Below are 23,183 nucleotides of genomic sequence, written 5' to 3' on the forward strand. Positions count from 1 at the left end.
ACATGCAAGGCGCCATTTTTAGGTGTGCAACTGGTACTAAAGTCTTCACAAATTTTGTAAATGGATCTTACTTAGATATAGGAAGTCCATTAAAGGAATTAAAAAGTAGGCAATGCTATTTTAAACTTAGGAAAGCTACAATCTTGAAATGTAGGTTTTGTTGTTTTAATCCTTCCTACCAGTTGGAAGTAAGTGTGAGCACATCTCCTTTTCTTGATGAGTGAGTCAAAAATTTTATTTTTTAGACTGAAAAGGACTCTATAATTTTCCTTCAAATTGCAAATGAAAGGACAGTCACTGACCACAGTATAATTGCATTGCTCTAAGTTAGCTATAAAAAGACACGTTCTAACACACACGTCTTTGTTTCCAAAAAAAAGTCTATCTTGAAATTCAGCATTTAGACAAGAAAGCCAGCAGAATTTGTAATTCAGAGGCCATTTGTGTCAGCTTTGTTTGAAATCCTGCTCTAACTGTAAATGATAGAGAAAGAATGTGGCCCCCGTTCATATGACAGAAACTGAAAAATTACAAGCAGTAACAGCTTTCCAGTCAGCTCCTTGAAACCTGCAACTCCATTTGTAGTGGATGGGGTTTCTCAAAACACTATTCCCCACATTTAATGCTGCAGACCATGGCACTTTATAACACATTCACCCAGCATATCACAACCACATGGCACAGCGCAATCACTGGAGGAAAAATAAAGGAAAAATAGGACAAGATTAATAGATGGTGAAAGTGTGGAGATAAGGCTCAAGGTAAGCAAATATGTAATGGTAACCATAACTCTGTGCTCACTACCCTAATTTGGAAATGAAGCATTTTCAAATCTAAACTAGGAAAGTCATACTTTAAATTTTTATATTGAAGTGCTTTTCAGTGGGTAGGTACCTGTATTTAAATGTGTGGAATGAAACAGAATATTTATGAAGCATTACAAAATACAAATTTTTTTGCAAATTTGTCTGAACTCCTTCACAACAGAATGCATGAATTTTGCTTATGCTGACATTTAAGATTACCCTTGAAAGTAACCTTTTTCCAGCTTGACAAAATGGTTTTCACTGGCTACATCTTCATTTACCATCTGCACTGCAGACCACTGCAGACCAGTACATTTCCTTCTTAAACCTCCCCAGAAGCCCTTAATGAGAAAATGAAATCATTGCCATCTCTGCTTTTAAATTTGACACTGATTATGACAGAAAAAGAAAACAAATTAAAGGACTGAGGCATCCTGAACTGCTCTGGGTAAAGGCCTACCAGGACAGGAGAGAAAAGAGGGATGTTTTACAAGGGCATATAGTGATACAGCATGGAGGAAAGATTTAGATTAGATATTGGGAAAAAATTCTTTGCTGCGAGGATAGTAGGGCACTGGAACAGGATGCCCAGAGAAGCTGTGGATGGTGGAGGTGTCCAAGGCCAGGCTGGGTGGGACTCTGAGCAACCTGGTTTGGTGGGAGATGCCCATGGCAGGAAGAGTTGGACCTTGATGATCTTTAAGGTTCCTTCCAGCCCAATCTATTCTATGCTGGCATGAGCGAGTGGTGTACACATTGCACTAATGCCCTAATGCCCAGAAAATCAGTTTTCTTAGGGCTAAGCTAAGTTTCTAGCACAGGTGTTTAGCAGCTCTGGGTTCCTGTCAAATACAGTCACAAGTGTGTCAGTGGCCATGTTGCTAATTCCCTGGTATCACAGTAATTACTATCAAACTTCTGTTAATTCTGGAGAAGTCTGTACTTCCCACTACTTTTAAGTTAATTGAAGACAGAACTGAGTGTGATTTTATGTGTTACATTTGAGCTCCGCTAACAAATAGCAACATTCCAGATCAAAATGTGTATTTATAGTTGACACGGTAAAAATCACTGAAGAGGTAAGCTGTGAGGCAAATTAATTCATAGAGGAGAACTTTAGCAACACTTTGAATTAAATTCAGTGTTTTCCTTCCTACTGTTATCCTATTTGAAAAAGAGGCAGAAAATTATACTAACAATATTTGTATAGTCAAGAACATTGTAACTGTTGTTAAACAAAAGTGCAAGTAAGAACTTAAAATGTAACAGTGCATAACAGACGTAGAATAAAACTACATTAACCCTATTCAAATATTAATTGATTATGAATTTGAAGCAATGTAAAAACCATGGAAAATAATAGATACATATCCAATCAAAATTTGCACAGAGCTTCTTGATTTTGCAATTAAGAAATCTGATTTCCTACTTCACTGAGGTTGAGATAATCACAGAAAATGTCAAATTTACAACATAATGAGTCCACTTCCCACAAAACCAGACAATGTGCATTTAAAATGCAGAATATTAGTCAAAGTTTCCCACATCCAAATTCTACCATAACAGAAGAAACATATTTTTGAAAGTGGGCATCAATATGTTAAAAATTATGACTTGAGCTCATACTGTCTTCAAATGCAAGCACAATGTAAATTTTAAATATAAATGAGATAATCAAAATAATTATCTTAACGGTCTCTCTCTCATTTGTCATTATCAATTTGAAAATTCAATCAGCAAGATACAGACAGTGTTTTTGAAAGCTTTCATCAGCCTCCACTACTCTCTAGTAGTTATCCCTATTGGAGAGGAAAACTAAAAAGAGAAATTATGACAAAAAATTAGCAAACTGCCAAGGTATGAAAGAACAGAAATACAATTGTTAAAGACATCCTCTTTCATTTCAAATCTTTCTTTGAACTGGCATGTAAAATGAAAAATAACATGTTCATGAAGAGAATATAATTTGACTTTATTACCTCATCATAACCAGCATATTATAAACTAATTTGGGATACTCAAAATTAAATAGAAAAATGCACAAAAAAAGGCTATCCTTGAATTAAGGAGCTCTGAAACATACAAAGTACTTAATAATGATTTTCTCAGCCCAGACTGCTTTTTAGTAATTTTTAATGTTTTTTTCTTGATCTCACTTTTCTTTCTACCATCTTCTCTGAGGTTGCCCAAACCAATTTTTAATTCTCTTCATACATTAGAGCTAGTAACAAAGTAGAAAAGCTGTATTTCAAAGTCTTTCAAAACTGCAAAATATAAGTTTACACAAAATCTTTCCATGGGGGTTTTAAACATGTTCACCAACAGCAACGAACAATTCATAGTATATTTCAAAATTGCAGAACAATATATATGATTTTCCTTCAAAATAATAACTTGTCACGTAAACCAGAAAAAAAGTTATTAGCAATTCTGTGTTGAAAAATGTGAATATTTATAAAAAATCACATTTACTTATTAGATTTATGTATAAATTCTTACCTAAGCTGTTTAAAAGCTTCTGCTTTCACAAGTGGTGTTTCTACAGAATGTTCAAAAAGTGCCCCTTCAGGCCCTGCAAAAAAAAAACCAAAAGAAGAAAAACACTGTAATGTAACACAAGAGTGTTATTTTTTTAATATGGCCACTTTGATGTTGGACATCAAGAGAACACATGTTAAGAATTAAAAGACAATTTAAATATAGCTATGTTACCATTGCAGTATTGGCTGGACAAGTACAATACAGAAGTAATGTAAATTTACAGCTGTAAATTCTTAAAAGGGTTTGAAGACAGATAAATTTAAAACTACTTGCGACAATAAAATAAGTAAATAAGATTTCTACAATGTAACTTTTAATACAGTTAATAGAGATAATTAAACCCATACAAAATCTTCGCAAATGCTACAGTCCTAAGTAATCATATTTATTTCAGACTGCTCCATGCATATCACAATTTCTGTCATATAGCTTTATCAAAGATTTTCCCCTATTTATAGGCAGACTTGCGGAATATGAAATGGTGTTTCTGCATGCAAATGTTAATGACTATGGGATCAGATAGTTTACATCTTGACGTATGAGTAGTTTCATTCCAAAGAGGAAGAAACGGTGGACACCCAGCCTCACCAGGATCCTCCCTGTTGGACCTGAAAATCTTCCAAGGATCTCCGTGTCTGCTCTCCTGAGTATTAGCATTATTTCAGTATCACCAGCCCAGTGACCACCTTCCACCTAAGCTCCTCTAGGATCAGGAAATCAGCTGACATAGGACAAAAGCCCCTAAGCAACAGAGACAGCTCAAAAAAAGCAGCTGAACACCACCACCTACAGCGAAGGTGGAGCTTCTCAACTTTTGTTCCTTGGCTTTGTGAACACACTCATCAAAAACTGGAGAGGTCTTAGGTTGAGAGATCTTCTCCGGCTTTGAGGATTCACATACCTGAGCACTTTCCAGGTGAGTATGTAGCAAGGCAATATATTTTAATAGTTAGGATATTAGTCAAGGTGGGTTGTCTGGCTGCTCTTCATGCCATTACCCTCTGGAAAGAATTCTGGGCTGTAAAAATCCCTACATTAGGGATCTGGGCTCTGTCTAGACAGAGAATGGCAATGGATGATTAATAAGTATGGTGTAGATTGTATAAATGTGGCATTAGATTGTATTAAATGTGGTATAAAGGGAAAAAGAGAATTAAAAATTGGTTGGGGCAACCTCAGAGAGCATGGTAAAAGGAAAAGAAGTGAAATAAAGAGAAAACATTAAAAATTAATACATTGCTGAGACAACTGATAGGAAGACTGTGTCTTCAGGACTGCAGGAAAATTCTCAGAATGTCCTGAGAAAGCATGAAATGTGCTGCATTTTGAGAAGAGTTTTAGCTGAAATCCTGATTCCTTGGAATGAAATCTCCTTGTATGGAAGAGAAGAACACAAGATACAAGAATTATCATATTAAATCACTTCGGCACTTTGACCAATCATTGATTTACCAAGCTTGAATTTAAATTTTATTTAGCCTTTGATACTCTTCTCATAAATTTAAATAGATTAATCTTTCTGTAAATTACAAACTGGCATAAATATAATAGAGGAAAATACAAAATTTATTAGTTCAGACAGAACTTTAACCCTGCTTTATTAACATTTAATTTCATTTTCATTAAGATTATTCTGCAGCTTAAGGAATTAAAAATGTTTATCAGAAAATGCTGATTTGGTACAACTAAGATATTTTGCAGTGATATCCTGATATGTTAAAAGTGCAGATGTGGCACCTGGGGACACAATTCAGTGGTAGACTTAGCAGTGCTGGGTTAATAATGGTTTAGCTCAGTGATCTTAGAGTTCTTTTCCAACCTTAGTGATCCTACAATCCCACGATTCTATAAAGACAAGTAAGTGGTTACAGAGATAATATCAGTTTCATGGAAATAGGAGCTAATGGAAGAAAGAGAACAGGAAACACCAGTGTTGATGTTCTCGGTGTGGGCAGATGGTGTAAAATGGAATGAAAAGGCTTACTTCCATATTCTAGAGCTGTCACCACTAAGCAAGAATAAAACCTTGCCTTTAATGTCAGTAAAACTCCTTCATCAAACAGCATTAAGTTTTACCAGTATACCACTAAAACAAAAAAAATCTCAGGGCAACCTTTTTTGGAAAATGGCCCTAAATTAATTTCCTGTCTTCATTTCCTAGTTTAACTGTGATATGACTATTACTATATTTACTATTTTATAGGCTACTGTTTATTAAGATATTGTAATTTATTCCTAAAATACACAAAAACAAGATACTAATTTTCTCAATGACAGGATTGAAGTCAGCAAGATTCATTAACACCCCACGCACCCTGTGTGAGGCAAGGACCATTTGCCTCCTCAAAGTCTAACAGAATGTTTACTCATACCCTCAAATTGCCTCCTACTTAACTTACCTTCTGAGCAGAAGTGTTTAAATTAAACACACACTGTCACATTCACATTACACTTCAGCATTAGCTACGCAATCTGAAAGCCTTTGCACAGAACAGAGCAAATACTCCAGAGGATTTTTATAAAAGACAAACAAGCAGAAGGGCAAGTAGTAAACTAGAGAAAGGGTGATGTAATTATGCTTCTCCATAAAAACCTGATCCTCTCTGCCCTGCCAGCTTTCCTTTAGGAAAAAAAAAAGTGTAGGTGTGGCATTTGGGGATGTGATTTAGAGGTGAACATAGCAGTGTTAGGTTTATGGTTGGATGGTATCTTAAGAGATCTTCTCTAACCTTTACAATTCTATGTTTCTATGAACCTGCCATGTCGATGTTTTATAAAGCCAATCAATACAGTTACAAGGTGGTTTCACTGTCACTAGTGCCAGCTAAATGTACAATACCTTCCTAGAACAAAACATGGATGTTCAGTACTGCCACAGCAACAGGCATAATATGCCTGCAAAACACAGGTCCTTACTGAAACAATATTGAAGAGGATGCAGATTTTGTCCATGCTCCTTCAGGAGCAGTAATGGTCACAAAGGGTTAAACCCAGCTTCAGTTTCATAAACACTGAGATGTGTCTGTGATGTAGATGTCACAGATGGGCCAGAGGCAGTGTTTCTTTGCCTCCTTGTATGTCCTTACTGTCATCTGGGACACCCTTGTGTGTCCTGCCTGGCCTCCAGCTGCCACGACCACAGGAAGCATCTCTGGGAGACAAAGCGATACCATGTGGTGTCTCACACAGCCCAGGGTGTTTCACACGCAGCTGGATGTTAATGTTTGAGCAGGTGAGCTCAGCCCCTATCTCCTACACCCAAGGCAGATGTCAAGCCCTGGAGCCCTCCCCAAAGCAGAGGAGAGCTTTGATGGGCACAAGAGCTCTGCCCAGGGAAGGTGCCTGTGTCTCTCCGTGCCCCAGGGAAACGTGACCACCCAGACCTGCACTGACCCCACGGGGTATCGGAGGCACGTTCCTAGCTGAGGCCTTCCCCAGGCATTTGCTCTTCTCTGATTTGCACTGTTCTATTCTACACAGGGGCCAGAGAACGTCTGACTGAAATAGTATGAATTGAAACATACTAATTGTAGGAAAATGACAATTCTTGAGGTGTGGGATTGGATTATATTACTCTTAGACATTTTCCTTTGTCTTGAAATATCATAAATCATACACATTTGCTCTCTGCTATATTATATTTTAGTTGAAAACTGTCAGGTTTTCTAAAAATCATTACTGAGCTTTTCATCATTCACATAAATAAGGAGACGTAAAATCAAATAGTTCACTACACTGTACATAAAAAACTGCAAAATGTTCTTTTTGTATTTTAAGCCAAGGATTATCTGTTTTTTATGGTATGAACTTTTCAAAATTTATTTCACATTGATCTTGTTCTCTATCTAAAATGTTTAAAAATAGTCTCAGTATATATTAGTGTTACTAATTTATCCTTCATGCTAATAGTATCATTTAAATCACAATAATTTATCCTTCATGCTAATAGTATCATTTAAATCACAATTTTAATAAATTAATTTGAAGCAAAGTAGGCATGAATCTCCTCTCACATTAATTTTACACTGAAATAACCTCATTGACTTTAATGTATTTGCTTTTGAATTTTACTACAGTGTAAAAAAGAAACAGGCAATGTGTCTTAGTACAATATCTACTGAAGTAAATAATTATCAATGCACTGTAAAGATTAATATTGGATGAGTGAGTCATTAATATTAGCATAACAACTTCAACTCGTGTATGAATGATTTTTACTTACTTTGAGCAGAGACAGACCTTTTCCAAATCAGTTAACAATTATGCAGTTTCTCATATCTTTGTTAAACACGCTTTTCTATTAAAGTTTAGCATCCCTTGGGCAAACAATAATTATTTGATATGGTTTCCTGGTTAAACAAAGTTGTAATTTCAATTAGGTTAAAAAGTAAAAAACCTTAAGATAAGACCCTCAGGCGTAAACAAAATTTATTAACATAATTATTATAACTTAACTTTGGCTTTGAAACACTAATTGTATAGTTACTACCATATTTATAGTTTTGATAGTGAAATAATATGAATCTATTCATTGAAATGAAAACCTCAAGATTTCAGAGGACCAGTAATTAGTGAAGGCCAAACATGACAGTTGCAATCAGGAAAAGAATATTAAAAAATTAATTGAAAAGAAATTACAGAATAATTTCAGTATTTCCTTTGATGGATTCTTCTGCTCAAAGAGAAATCACACCTTGATGTATCTATTTTAATGCTACCTAGAAAATGAAGGTTGACTTTATCAGGTTGTATGAAAGGAAGTAGCTTTTCATGTGATAACTTTGACATATTACTTTGTAAATGAGTACTTCAGTGATTTGAAGAAACAGCCTAAGACAAACTTTGCTCTTGACAGGTGACATTTAAGATATACTACAAATATCTTCCTGTGACATATGTGCTACTCACAGAACAGAAATACAGTAGCTTTCACTTTGAAAGAGAACTATATAAAAATATCAGAGAGATATTTCTCTCCCTAAAGTTTTCACGGTTCAGACTCATTACTACTCAGAATGGAAAATCTAGAATTTTTTCAGCTTCAGACATCATGCACTGGAAACATTAAGTAATTCAAAAAAGGTGGACTATTGAAAATCAAAGAGAACTCCGACACTGTGAGAAGGAGAGAGAATGATGTATTTGATTTTATTTTATTAGAAGGTTAATTAATTACTTTATTATACTATACTATATACATTGCATCTAAACTGAATCTGTTATGCACACACTCTGCACAGAACTGCATTCATCACTTAACTCCCTTGTGACTGCCAGCAGACAGTCTCGACACACACACTTCTGGCCCTGATAGGCCAAGGAAACAAAACAACTTCATTTTGAATAAACAATCTCTATATTACATTCCACTTCAACACAACACAAACACAGCAAGTAATAAAAATTGTCTTTTCCCTTACTCTGAGGTTCAGAGAATGTGAATCTCAGAAATATTCTTAGAAAGAATTGTTCCTTGCTTTTCTCTATTAAGAGAATGTAGCAACAGTGGTCCACTACAGTTCCAGTTATTAATGGCTTTAAAATAAAATACATGCACATTTACACATTTTATAAAATATTCACACATTTTATATATATATATATATATATATATATATATATATATATATATATATATATATATATATATATATATTCTTACTGATTATTTATTGAAAAAGGTCAGATTATCTTCATATTTCTGTTTCCTAATGAGGTAAAACAAGAACTTGCATTCACACATAATAACATATTTAAAAATTCCATTCTTATTTTGCCTTTCATATGGGTGTTAACTGAGCACTTCTTAAACCATTACAAACCTGTGACTCGAAGCTTATCTGTACCAATTACAACTTCATTTTCATCCACTGTAAAAAGTGGCTTTCCATCCTTTGAGTTGATCTGAAATTGCTGACTGTGGAATTCTACCATTTTAGGACCTGCAAAACACAGTAGAATAATGGAATAATTTCATCATCTTTCTTCAATTTTATATATAAATTAATAATTGTAATTGTTATGTTAACAATGTAGTGACTCATTTAAGTACACTGAAGGGCATGAAGCACTCAGATATTCTAAGGATAGTGAACTTGTAAGTTCTGAAATAGATTAAGTCTATTTACATGCTACAATTTGTTGTTCAAAAGCATGCCTTGGAGTCTTCCTTTGTAGTTGGGTTTCCAGGGAATCTAGAAATACCCACACAAATTGATCCAGACTAACATTAATGTCCTTGGTGTTAAAACTGCTTTGATCAAATTAATCTTTGGGTTTTTTTTTGTTTTTATCAAAGTCTTTGCAGCATCATCCCTTTTCACTAGGGAGACTCAAATGCTTTAAAATTACAAACATCCCATGTAAGAGCAGGACCTCAGCTCTTCCTAACAGATGTCAGTTTGCCTCCACATATCTAACAAATGCTACTGATCATGTTCTTAAGGGTTTCAAGAAGCTAAGAGAATATTTACAATTGATTCTGGTACTCTAAAAATGAAAATAATATGAGCAAGAGAGTTTGTGCGTAGTTCCAGATCCTAAATTCACTAAAACATCCTGTTGTACAAGTATTGGCTTGGTAAGCAGATAAAAATCAAACTCTTAATATTCCCTCTACTAACAACTTGATCAATTAAAATTCACACCACATCAAGCCTGAATATCTATTACGTAGAGTTGTCATCATAAATCTATATTCAGAATTAAAATTACAGAGAATGGTCAAAGCAGTTAAGACTCCTTTTCAGCAATTTTTAATAAATGTATTTCAAAAACTATCCACAGGACCGAGAGCACTGAACTGCTTCCTTCCCATTAAGAACCTGTTTTCCCATGTCTGCTCCCATAAATATTAAATATATTCCAGGCAGTAATTCTTAAAAGAAAGAGGATTTTTTTTTTTTTTTTTAAGTTCTTATGTTAAATGAAATACACGCAGGTATTTCACAAATCTGGCTGGTAGCTGGTATGAGAGAAGCACACCATGAGGCTCCATACAAATTGCTTATTGCTTCACTCAAGAGACCAAAACCAAACACAGAGTTAGAGAAGCCATAATGTCCTAAACTAGGGCAATGATTTTAAGGCATAAAACCCAATATTGATTCTACTTGAAAATGGTCAGCATAGAGGGCTGAGGTCTGCATTATGTTATGTTCTGCAGCACATGTGCACCCAAGCACAGCCTTATGGACCCCAATTTGACTCTTCTCTAAAGTTATTCTGAAGCTCATGACTTTATTTCTGAGAAGTATGTTGCAAAAAGTGATATCAGAAAATATCTTCGTTAAGTGAAAAGGCCTTAAACAGCATTTAAAAAAAAATTCTTTACACCAAAAGAAACAGTAAGTGAGGCAGGGATGGATCCCTGTCAGTGGTTTCCTAGAGAATCTTGGTTAAGGTTTTATTTAAGCTTCCTTCCAACCCGAGTCATTTTATGGTTTAGTGACTGATTGTTCCTGTTTGTGCCCAGCAACAATAATGAAAATGGCCTTTTATGTAGTGTAGCTAGATCCTTGTGTTTTCAAACAAATCAAAGGCTTGAGTAAAATGGATATTATCAATTTTACCAGTGCTGCAGAGGCTGGTCCCTCATGCTTCCCATTCATTCAACCCCATGATTTTAAAAGCTAGCTTAATTAAGGAAAACCTCTGCAGGCACTGTGAGAGCACTCACTGAACATTTCATATGTTCCAAAGGTACTTTAACTTGTCCCTCTTTGAAACTCCGACTCATGGCCTTGCCCATGCTGGATTTGCATTCAGACTGTTTGATTCTGGACCTTGCACACTTGAATAAATCTTTAACAAGAATCTTTAGGTCCACAGTTTTCTTAACATAAGTGCACAACTAATGTGAGACAAGGACTGTCCTATAGATAATCTTCAATATCAGAGAATGGTATGAATAATAACTGATGTATTTTGAATCTTAAGAGGAGATGCTAGGGTAAACAAAATTCAAGCATGTTTTATTCATGCTAGAGATGAGACATCTCAGGGTTTCAAAAAGAAGTAATAGGCTTTCACATAAATGGGAATACGTTTATGTAATGAAAAGTAGCCATTAATTTCTCTTAATGGTATTCCACAATACACATAAACTAGCTATATTGCAATAACACTAATTGTATCATAATCCCAGTGAGATTAATTTTCAACTCACAAAAAGCAGCTAAACTCAGTATCTGAAAGTGTAATCTCCTAATGCCTAAATGTGTTTTGTTTACCACCCTAGTGTATTAACTACATATAAGTCAACTAATACTATATAATCATATTTGCTGATAAAATCCTACGATTAAAAATGTAACCTGACTGAATGCAGGTTATAGAAAGTATTTGTTTTCTGCTTGCTGTCACATGTGTCACACGAATTTCCAGGTCAATGGGTTATTCTTGCTAATCAGGCTGATTATTGCCTGCTGTTTCTGTGTGTTTCCTCCTTTAATGCGCAGTCATGAAGCAGACCTTGTAAGTGATCTTCACGTCACATACCTCTTGACACTGAGGATGCTGCTTTAAATGGTGAACTTTTTTTTTTATCAAAAAGCAACTGACATGCTGCTAAAAAGACTTCATTTTTATTTGTCCTCACTCTTTACTTCCCCAGAGATTTTCCAGGGAAGGAAGCTCTTTTGTTTAGTACTCCATTTCAGTTGAAAAGCATTTTAATAAACTGTCTTATACTGCTACACAACCTTTGAATTCCAGGCCAATACAAATATAGATGTACCAGACAGCAAAGGATCTTCTGTCAAAAGCAGGGCCAGCCATAAAATAAATATCTACTTAATGCCAATGAAATCTGAGGAGTCTGAAATTTGAAGAGTCTGCCTACATGTTAGCAGCAGGCAGACTCTTCAAACAGTTAGTTCTGCCAAATACTAAACATTTTTAGTGTGTCTTCAGATCTTTCAGAAGAAAAGGCTTTCCAACACTGGATTTACTTCTATCATTAAGTAATTTAATATCTTTTATTTTCTTACTCTCTTTTCTTATCTGCCATTTCTAATTAACCTGTGGCTGTCAGCTGCTCTGTATGCTTTACTCTTCTCCTACCACCTAGAATCATTGAAATAGTGGGTACAAACCAAAATCCTGAGTACTCTTTGGTATTCCTATGTCATTTCCTTTTTTAGTTAATTTTTATTAAACTGAAGCACCTTACTTAAAATAAGATGTCATTAAAAGTGTATTAAAAATGTAATACTCCTACAGATTCAGTTCTCATTCCATGAATGATAGAATACAATACCAAGAAATGTAAAGTTCTTACTTTCAGAGACATAAAACTGATTAAATTTTCATATGGAACAGTATGGTATTTCATTACAACAAAGGCATTATTATGGAGAATATGCAACACATTTCACATACACATTTTATTTCCATAACATACATCTCTCATAGGTTTGAACAACAACTCTAATACATTAATAGAACACTTGCTGCTCCTGTTTCCCCTTTTTCTCTCAGTTTTCCTTTTATGCAACAGATGAAACAATTATGACCTCTCAGATCAAAGTAAAAGTGCCTTACTGTCACCACTGTTTATACTTTGTTGTGATCTGTGATTGAACTCAAGTCTAGAGATCTTAAAAAATTGGTCACCTTTTCTCATAGGCTTAATGAATCCAAATTTTGTTACATGATGAAGAACTTCAACAGGGAAAGCTGAAACACAGTCCTCAGACAGATAAGGTGAAAATCAAAATACTAAAGGAGATGAGGCATGATAATATGAAACCCTGTATGCAGACAGGATAGCTGATCTGTCTCTCTCATTCCTAAGTGAGTACTTTAACTACTTTATCATCTGTATAATGGATATTCTTCTTCCCCTTTTCCTCTTTTTTTAAAAAATAAAGTCATGAGTGTACTTTCATAAGGTCAACTCCTGCACTCTGTTTCAGCACTATCCAAAGTCTACCTACTGGATCTGGGCAGAGGACAGTGTGAGAGGATCAGCTGGACAGATGGGGCATGATTCACTTGACAATATCGCTGTCTAGTACCCTTATACCTTCTTTCGTGTTCTCTGCCCGGCCTTCAGCTTATTTCAGATGTCCTAGAGTGTCTAGGACTCCTATATCAGACCAGAAAGTCTGACATGGGGTCTGTAAGCAAAATGAGCCCTTCCAGCTTGTCAGCTGAAGACTGGGCAAGATGGAATCACAGGAGAATGCAAGCCAGAGGTCACCTCTCTGTGTCCTACCTCCTAACCACAGCAGGGTCAGTTCAATTGGAAGTTAGATAGATAAAGGTGCTTAGGGTCTTGTCCAGATGAAATTTTAATACCTCTGAGGAAGGTAATTTATCAGCCTCTCTGAGTAATCTGTTCCCACGGTTAATCATGGAACAGTGGTGATTCTCCTCCACCCCTTCTATCCAGTTGCATTTTGCTTCTCTGCAACCTGTGACCATTGCCATTTGCCCTCCTGCTGTGCACCTCAAATTGGGATTCATGCTAGTGATTGGACAGCAGGAAATAGCCTCAACCAAGAGAGGTTCAGGTTTGATATTAGGAAAAAAGTTTCTCCACTAAAAGAGTGGTTAAACCTTGGAACAGGCTACCCTGGGAAGTGGGTTCAGAAGTGTTCAAAAAATGAGTAGATGTGGCACTTTGTGATATGCTTTAGTTGGTACAGTGGTATTTGGTCCAAGGTTGGACTTGACCTTGGAGGTCTTCTTCAACCTTAATGATTCTACGATTTATTTTGTCTCTAGCCCTCCTAGTATTGGCACAAGTTAGAAGCTCTCCTTAAGCTTTCTCTTCTTGCAGGTTAAACAAACACAGCCTCTTCAGACTCTTACACTTCTTGTGCTTCCACTCCCTGGCCATCTGAACAGCTCCCTTTGGGTGTCTCCTCTGCTGGCTCACAGCTCCATCACACCAGAGAGGGCTGCACAGAATTCCAGCTGCAGCCTCCCAGGTGAGGGATGGTGCAGCCCAGTGCTCATTGCCACAAGGCTACACTGCAGGTACATGTTCAAGCTGTCCATCAGGACTGGGAGTGTCTTCTGTAGACGCGCTGCACAAAGATAGGGGCATGGCTCCTTTTTTGAGCCGTATCTGCCATCATGGTTTGAAACTGCTGTTGCATTTGAAGTGACTAGGATTTTAGATGTATTAATTATCCAAATTCTATCTTACAGTCTCAGTAAATTTCAGCTGCTTTAAGCTAGCCTTTACAAATTCATCTAGCATTAACCAATGCCAAAAATTCCATTATTTTTGGTGCAGAAACTATCCTCACCTTTAGCAGTAACTATTACCTTCCAATTACCACCCAATTACTTATGTTAATAATTACTGTACCACTGAACCCAAAATATATCTGGGATTGGAAATTTAATGAAACTGTTAAAATTGAGAAGGTTATAAAACCTTTAATAATTCCCCTTTTTTCATTTATTTTGAATTATTTCCTCCCATTGGAATAAAGAGACAATGAAGTTACTCAGATTAGTAATTGCTCTCTGATGAGGGACAAGTGTCCCCCAAATGGTTATTTTCCAAATAAAAAATGGCTTCCCAAATATTAGTGGACTTTTTTTCAGAGCCAAGCTCTGTAGTATTATGTCTTCTTCTAGAATAAGTGAGAAGAAAAGTGACAGCATAGGATTCAAGTTCCCTGACCCAGGTTAAATTCCCCCTTAATGTGATGCTGTCATATTTAACAATTTGGCAATGCATGTTATCATAGAATCACAGAATGGTCTGGATTGGAAGGGACTTTAAAGAATTTGTAGTTTCAACCCCCTGAAATGGGAAGGAGCACCTTCCACTAGATCAGGTTTCTCAAAGCTCCATCCAAGCCTGGCCTTGAACATCTCCAGGGATGGGGCAGCTACAGTTTCTCTGGGCACACTGTTCCAGTGCCCCTCTACCCTCACATTAAGTATCTGATTAACTCCTAGAGGATGTTTTAATTCTGACTTAAGTCAGTCTGTCTGATTGTGAACATCATCATTAATTTCTTCATAAAGATTATCATATTTGGGGACAGGGTGTGCATATCTTGCTATGGGAAGCATCCTGCTCTACATGTTGCTTAGACCATCAATGCTATTTTTTTTTCAGAAGAGGATATTTTGAGTCTAAATATTAAATTGTATTTTCATTTGCTTAGCTAGCTCTCATTTAAATGTATCTTGAATATTTCTTACTGTTTTCTGCTAATTGTTTTAATTATTTTCAACATGATATACATTCAAATACTCAAGGGTCTCACAAAAGACTTAAAAGCATTTGCATTTAATGCATATTAAAAAGCATGTGCATTTAATGAATATTCTCTTAAAAACGGGAATTAATTAAAAAGTCTGTAAATGTTTTAGCAGTCACCTGTCACTCTCTCAATCTTATCTATCTAACCAAATTTTACTTTAAATAAACTAGCATGTATGTCTTTATATGATCAGATTCACTGATAGTTAAAATTGTTATGCTTAAGGAAGTAAACATTCCTACTTTAATCCCCTTCAAATAAATACTCTAAATTCTTGATCATAGGAATACTTAATCACCTCACAAATACTTCAATGAATTTTCAGATTTATCCTTCTATTAATTGCTCCTGTGTTGTATCTTCCTTCCTTATGGCCCAGCTGGACAGCAATTAAAGTTGTGCAAATAATCATCCTGCAGACAAAAGATCTTCAAGTAATACATTCTGCCTTTTATCTTAAAGATAAGAAAGAATTTGTTTGGACAAAAATGGGATTTTTAATGAAAGACTTCTGGGAAAAATAAAGAAGGAAAAGCTAAATGATTTTACAATGTCATTAAGTTTATGAAACTGGCTTCAGGGTTTTCCCTGTGAAAACAAGATCAAACTCTTAGAGTCATCATGCTTCCTTAGCACAGTTTTCTTCCTTCTATGCCTCTTATGAAAAAATATCACCACTTGAAAAGAAATATTAAAATGCTGATAAGAAACTCCTACATGATTGGACTTTGGAAAGCAGTAGTTTTTTAAATGGCAATTATCAGTGCTAAAGCAATGTATGAGGTACTGACACGGATCTGTTTCCTCAGAATGTTGTTCCAGTCTGCAAAAAGAGATAGCACAGATACTCTCATTGTAACAGCTGTTCAGATTAATGCTATTGACATGAAAATAGTCTCTAAGCAGAATTTTGACTGTAATTCTGTTTTTACACTGCATAAGCCATTTTGGCTTCCACCATATTCCCATGCTTTCTGAGTGAAGCTGATTTCATGCTTAACAATGCAGAACAGCTTCATAATCCAACTATCTAAATAAATTCCTACAAGCTTCAGACACTTTAAACTGAACCCCTGAACTAAGCTACTGATGTTACTATTCATTGGTGTAAAAAACTGAACTAGGATGAGGATTAGCAATCCAGTCTACTGGAATCTGTTCCCACAAACCTTTCATGAATTTGGAAACATCCTTTCTTCTTTTTTTTTTTTTTTTTTTAAAGTTTTAATTTTTTCTTAAATTTTCTCCTGAAAAAGACATATTACAGGGAGAATTTAGGGTCTTCTGTAGGTTGCAACCTCCTTACATAATCCTTGAAAGACAGATATCTTAAAAATCTGGTCCTATTTTTCAGCAGAGACAGTTGTAAACATGCAGCTCTTCACTGAGTTATTATCCATGACTGGAACACAACTGCAAAAGCTGACTGTATTATTTTCATCTGCTGATAAGCTGTACATAGAAGCCTATGTTTACTTAGGTAAAACATCATTTACTGTTTGATACCAATGTTGCTCTTAATGATTTGATAATGGAATATATAGTCTATATGTTTCTTTTATACATAAAAAGTTGGACAAGTTTTTTGCACTAAGTTGATTTATTATTGCTCAGGATATAAATCACAAGTGCTGCATTACTCTTTTATTCTAGGATTGAATAAGGCTTTGAAGTGGTTAAGAACAGAAATCTTGGAGATCATAATTAGCAGCTTTCTTGGACTACCAAAAACATTCTAGATATTTCAATTTTGTAAGTTGATAAGCAAAGTGTAACAATGACACTTGAATCTTATTCATGATTTTAAGGAGAGGAGCAATTCTAGTGAGAATATTTACCATCTGTTCTGTACACATTGCTGCCTTGCCTATAAAGCAACTCTCTCCACAACTTTCTTAATTCCCTATGACTATCAAGCCTGTACATTTCCAGACTATGCTTTGCTTAGTTTCCTTCCTTGCTGTCTGTTGGCTAACATCTTTCTAAGTCGCATTTCTCCTAGAAATTATTCTCCTATTACTTTGTTAATATCTTCCCTTAAATAAAGCTCTTATTTCCTTTTATGCCTTGTTGTTTTTTTCTTGTTTATTTGTAAAAAGTAATCAAAACAAAATGGGTATTTTTGTCATCCAGGGGGCCACCGAAGTCAAAAAAGAGTAAAGAAGGTAATTGGTTGGTTTTTTTTTTAAATTACGATCCCTCTTATTTTGAAAGTATTATTTTTCTGGCAACCGGTTTTTGAAGTATTTGCATTTAGTGAGGCTTCTGAAAGCAGTGTAATAATGGGTCACTGTACAAAATTCAACATCTATAGCATTTTGATTTAAAAAACGATGTCCAGACAACTCCTCCAAGAGTTATTTCATGCAGATGAACTGAGGGACATGCAGAAGCTTTAAAGCCAGAATGATCGTGTTGGAATTTGCTCACATTTTATGTCTTTTTTGTATACCTGTGATTCCTGAGGGAATGCATAATATGTGCCTATTATCTTCATAAGGGGAATTTCACAGAAACTCAAGTAAAGATTTGTTTCACATCTCTTGTGTGAATTACTTCTGTTGAAGACTGGTATTTAAATCATTCTTAGTAACTTGTTAAATTCTTTTAACAGATCATTTGAATCACAATTTTCATGGGTAAAAGGTATTTTTGTTATAATCTTGTGAGAGATGCTATATTATATTGTCATGTCTGGAACAATTCCAAGCTTATCTATAGGACTCCTTCACAATTGCAACTAGTCTTATTTATAAAACGACTAGAGTTTTAAGACATAATTCCAGCAGATTGCTAAATGTGGAAGATATTAACTCTTTAACAAAGGCTTGTGCATATTAAATGAATATGCCACACACTTATTTATTACACTCCTTTTGATAAATACTAAAAAGTATTTTCTTAAGACAAGTCATTCAGATCTTTATGACTGAATTAAGAGAAGGAAATCTGAAAACATTTAAAGGCTGAAGTGCAATTAATTGTATAATTATACATTTTTAAGGGGAATAACAGGCTCCTTTATATATTTTAAGTTTTTTTCCTTTTGTTTGAAAACAGTGAAGCTTGCAAAACATTATGTGAATTGAAATGGTAATTCTTCAAACAGGAGTTGTCACAGAAGATACACAGTCTCAATAGCATTGAAAAGTTGCTCATCAATGCTCTGCTGGATCCCAATTTAGTAAACTACTTAAACATATCAGGTTAGGGTACAGTTAAATGAACAGGAATTTATGCTTTACTGCCTGAGGACCTTGTAAGAAATGCTTTAATAACTTGCTACATTTTTCTCCAATGTCAAATAAAGGTTGACAAATAGTAACAAAGCTAAGAAAAATTTTGTCATAGCTCACCCATACTGTTGCCATTATTGCCTTAAAAATATGACTTAAAGAGTAAGGTCAGCTTATTTTTGCTGCCAAGATCTCTCACTTATATCTGTATAGAGGTATTGATTTCACTGAATAAACTGATGTATTTTACTGCTACCATAGATAGTAAAAGATATAAATGTCTGAGTTTTGAACTTGAATTTTCTAGAGATGTCTGCTTAAACATATTATTTTCTGGAATACTAGGAAATACAGAGAGACTCCAGCCATGTTGACGTGTTGAATTTTCTCAGAAACTGATTTGCAACTATCAATAGGTATTTACACAAGGAAAAAGGGTAACATTTGCAGAGACCTTTCTTGCATAACTCTGCAATAAAGAAGTGCTTCAAATATTTAAAGAATTATTGCTTAACTGAGAAATTGAAAACACACTGCTGCTTTTTACTAAGTGGCAGGTGGACTATTCAAATATGACCACAATAGTAATAAATAATAATGTGTTTAGTGCTTTATAGTCTCAAATCTCTATACAAATATTTATTACAATGTTTCCAAAGCAGTGGGCAAGGAATAATCAATCAGACTTACCCACGTTTAATCTGCCCGTGACTTCCCCATTTGAATTGCGAGCATTCACAGTCACATTGTGAGTAGACTGGAGAAGCAGCGATGAGTCCTGACATATGGAGAAAGAAAAAAAGCATGTTGGACAGTACAATTAGAATTGTGAACCATTTTCAAAATTTAGTCTAGTGCTGGTATCAACTCAGTCACTGAAAGGTCTTTGCAGCTACAAAACAAAATCCACAGATCTCATCAAGTAATGTGGGCAGACATTTCTGATTACTACAACTACATCAGATTTAAAGTAAGAAAAATAAATAAAGGGAATATGTCAGGAGAACAAAACCTGTGTTACTGGACCAATGAACAAGGCTGCTAACATTTTGTCTTTTGGAAAAGGTGCTTTAGTACCTGTCAGTACATAACTGAAACTCCTAGAAGACAGCCATTTAATTAAGTGTGAGCACTCCACTTTGAGAATTCATACCATTGTACTAACTTGGTGAGAAACATGCCTGTGCATTCTGCTTCCTCAATGGTCCATGCAGTCTGTAGGCTGTAGCCTAATTTTGGCACCTGGAATTGACTCTCCAGGCAAGGAAGCTGTAACAGTGAGTGATGGAGAGAGTGGCAGGCTGACAAGATCAATGCTGACTTTAACAGATGGCAGTACAGGTGACTTTCAGGGTAATCATAGTGGCCACTGTCTTTACTTGACATTAAATATCAGAAAATTATCTGGGTACACACGTCTTATCACTCATTTGGATCAGCAAACTGTAAATACACTGGTAGACCTCAAAAAAAGGGGAGGAAGTTTCCTGCAGTACAGGCGCTTTCATACTAAAGCACACTTTGTGTCTGAAGGCCAGGAACTCAGTAAGTGTTAAGACCTCAGATCTCAGCTGCCAAAGATTCAGTATCAGTTGCCAAAGTATGTGATATGAACAGAGTATCAGCCTGCTCATGACCTCAGTGGAGATACTCATTCCTAAATAAATTAATTTCTAACTACTGGAATATTATTAAAAGATCAGCCTCCTTCACAGCTATGGCTTCTAGTTATTTTTCTGGACTCACCAGAGACCATGTGGTACCTTGAAGGGCTAACCCCTGAAAACAACCCCAAGGCATGTTTTCATCTCAATTTAATGCTTAGAGTATGAGACAACCTGAGAGTTTTAAAGACTTTTTATGTGATGAATTTTACTACAAACACTTACTCAGTAACAAAACCACAAACCTGATTAAAAAGTAGTGAAATATAAGTAACACACAATTTGGACTCAAACTTACACATTTTTTAAAGAAAACAAGCTATCTTACCAGTAAGTCGAAAGGCTCTTTCAAAATAAGTCATTAAGTGAGCAAAAAAATTAATCTCAGTTTGTAAATTATATTGGGAAAACATAAAAGCTCACAGAATTAATACAAATAATGAAAAGTCTTAGGAAAAAAGTAGGCCATGTGTTAGAATGAACATTAATGGTAGCAAGCTAGTATGAAGTAGAGAAGCAAGGCCAATAAAGACTGGGGATTGGGTAAATATAGCACATTTAAGTAAATCTGCTAAATGACCCACAAAGCTGGGCATCATTATTACATTTATTTGATTGCCACTGGTTGATTTAAAAATTAATTTAGCAATTTGTGATATCAAATGAAAGTGTGAATAAACTGCACTCTAGACCTGCTGCTGCCACACGTGGTTTTGCATAATTAAAATCTAGTAACATATTTAAAAATGCTCATCTTTTATCTTTCCATGAAGATGTTTTAGCAAAGGTGCAATGGTCTTGCCCACAGCTCTTTGTTGGACTCATAATGAAGGCATAAGCTTTTAATAGGCTCCAGAGACAACATAAAGCAAGTAGATTTTCTGCTACATATTTTCTTAGCACTTTGGAGACCTCATTAGGTGAGAAAATCTGTTAGGAGACTGCAAGTAGAAAACTATTAAGGCAAGGGAGAAAGCTGCTTTGAAAACTGAGAGGCGCCCAGTTCTCCAAGACAAACTTAAGAAAAGAAAGATTAACAAATAAGTAATGTTATGAGACTAAACATATAAATGCCAACTCAGGAGACCAAGCTGCAGGCAATTAAGCCTTTAGAGAGTTCAAATATTTAAAAAAGCAAAGATACAAACAAAAAACCTCTGATGAATTGTCAGTAGGCAGAGAAAGTAGTAGCCTGAAGGCTCTAATTAATGCATGCTACTAATGATCATGACGGATCATTGGACAGCTAAGCTTATATTAGATGCTGCCACACCTCTTTTTCCTATATTGTACTAAACGTATTAAGAGCTGAAAGGAATATTAAGAAAGCACAAATGGTAGCTTAACACTGCACAACGATCCTTGGGACTAGAGGGAGTTCTTAAACATTAGCTGTGGTGGTCTTAAAAAGTTACATGTCTTACTGGATAAACAACCTCAAGGGAAATTCACCAAAGCACATAAATAGTTTTCTCAATGCCTGTGAGGCAGAAAAGAACACAGCATAAGAAGCTAAATGGAAATACAGATATGGTAATGGAATTTCACTGTCTTAATTAAGAGCTGTTCCTGAAACTGGAAATACTTGTTGCAGAAAAAGAAAAGCTCAATATAAATAAAATATGTTAGCATTGCTTAAATTTTAGTAATCAAGCATGTTAACAACCTAATTCTGCTAAATTTATTACATTTATTTACATTTTCTCTTGCTATAGCAATATATATACACACTAACTTTTTTCCTAGGTTCAGAAAACTCTCATGGCTGGCTATTTCTTCTCAATTACAAGTCTGAGGATATGAAAGAGCCATATTTGGCTTTTATTGTCACTGAATAGTAAGTTAGTCAATGAAATGTCCCATTGGTTGATGGTAATATTTACAAAACATGAAACTTTATTTTGTGAGATGTTGGACTATGGACAATAATTCTGAAAAATATTTATTTTATTGGCCAGAAGCAGATATTTCCCTACATAAAATTCACTGGAGTAAGTTTCAGAGTCCCCCTGGATAATTAAAATCCAAATCAGATGCTCTCTTCCTTTTTCTAAACCCACAACTTCCAGACCTTTCCCATTCTCTGTGACATTTGAAAGTTAATAATTTTGATAAATATACGAGTAAGTATGGTATTCCTTTTTTACCTCACAAGTAATAACAACAACAAACTTTTCTGTCTAGGTGAACTATATTAAATACTAAGTCTTTTCATTTAGACTTGTAAATTTTATATACATAAAGAAATAAAAAGCCAGACATCACATGGCATTGTTCTTGAAGTGAAAAGCCTATATATTTTAGAGAAATCGTTAACTTTTCCATTGGGAAAATTTTAAAATAAACCATAACTCTAAAACTAATTTTAGAGATATTGAAACTATTCTGCAGTGGATGAATAAACAGAACAAGCAGCTTCCTAGGGAAGCCTATATTAAAAAAATAATCTCAGTAAAAATAATGTAAACCTTTTATACACTCCTCAAGTTTTAGCATTACTTACATATCATAACAATTATACTTCCTCTTTGAGCTGCTTATCACATACCTAAGAGATAAATGTTCATTCTGACAAAGTATCATAACACTGACTTTGTAAAGCGTGCAGAAATATATGTGTATACAAATGTACATGACCATACATACATATATGGGAATTTTTCCTTACATGACAGAAATCATGGAAAGTTCAATTATTCA

The 23,183-nt window shown here is 35.1% G+C and overlaps 1 protein-coding gene across 9 annotated transcripts in view; it reads right to left on the reverse strand.

The window, feature by feature from the left end:
• SGCG (sarcoglycan gamma) overlaps nucleotides 1-23,183 on the reverse strand; it is a 106,133-nt gene that overhangs the window by 18,715 nt on the left and 64,235 nt on the right. For all 9 annotated transcript variants that reach the window (XM_064409218.1, XM_064409215.1, XM_064409217.1 and 6 more), the window contains 3 exons: nucleotides 19,510-19,597; nucleotides 9,170-9,289; nucleotides 3,306-3,378 (listed from right to left, as the gene is read on the reverse strand). In XM_064409218.1, the coding sequence (XP_064265288.1) occupies nucleotides 3,306-3,378; nucleotides 9,170-9,289; nucleotides 19,510-19,597 (281 nt within the window). The remainder of the gene's footprint in view (nucleotides 1-3,305; nucleotides 3,379-9,169; nucleotides 9,290-19,509; nucleotides 19,598-23,183) is intronic.

This window comes from Passer domesticus, chromosome 2 (assembly GCF_036417665.1).
Source record: "Passer domesticus isolate bPasDom1 chromosome 2, bPasDom1.hap1, whole genome shotgun sequence".
Taxonomy (NCBI): Eukaryota; Metazoa; Chordata; class Aves; order Passeriformes; family Passeridae; genus Passer; species Passer domesticus.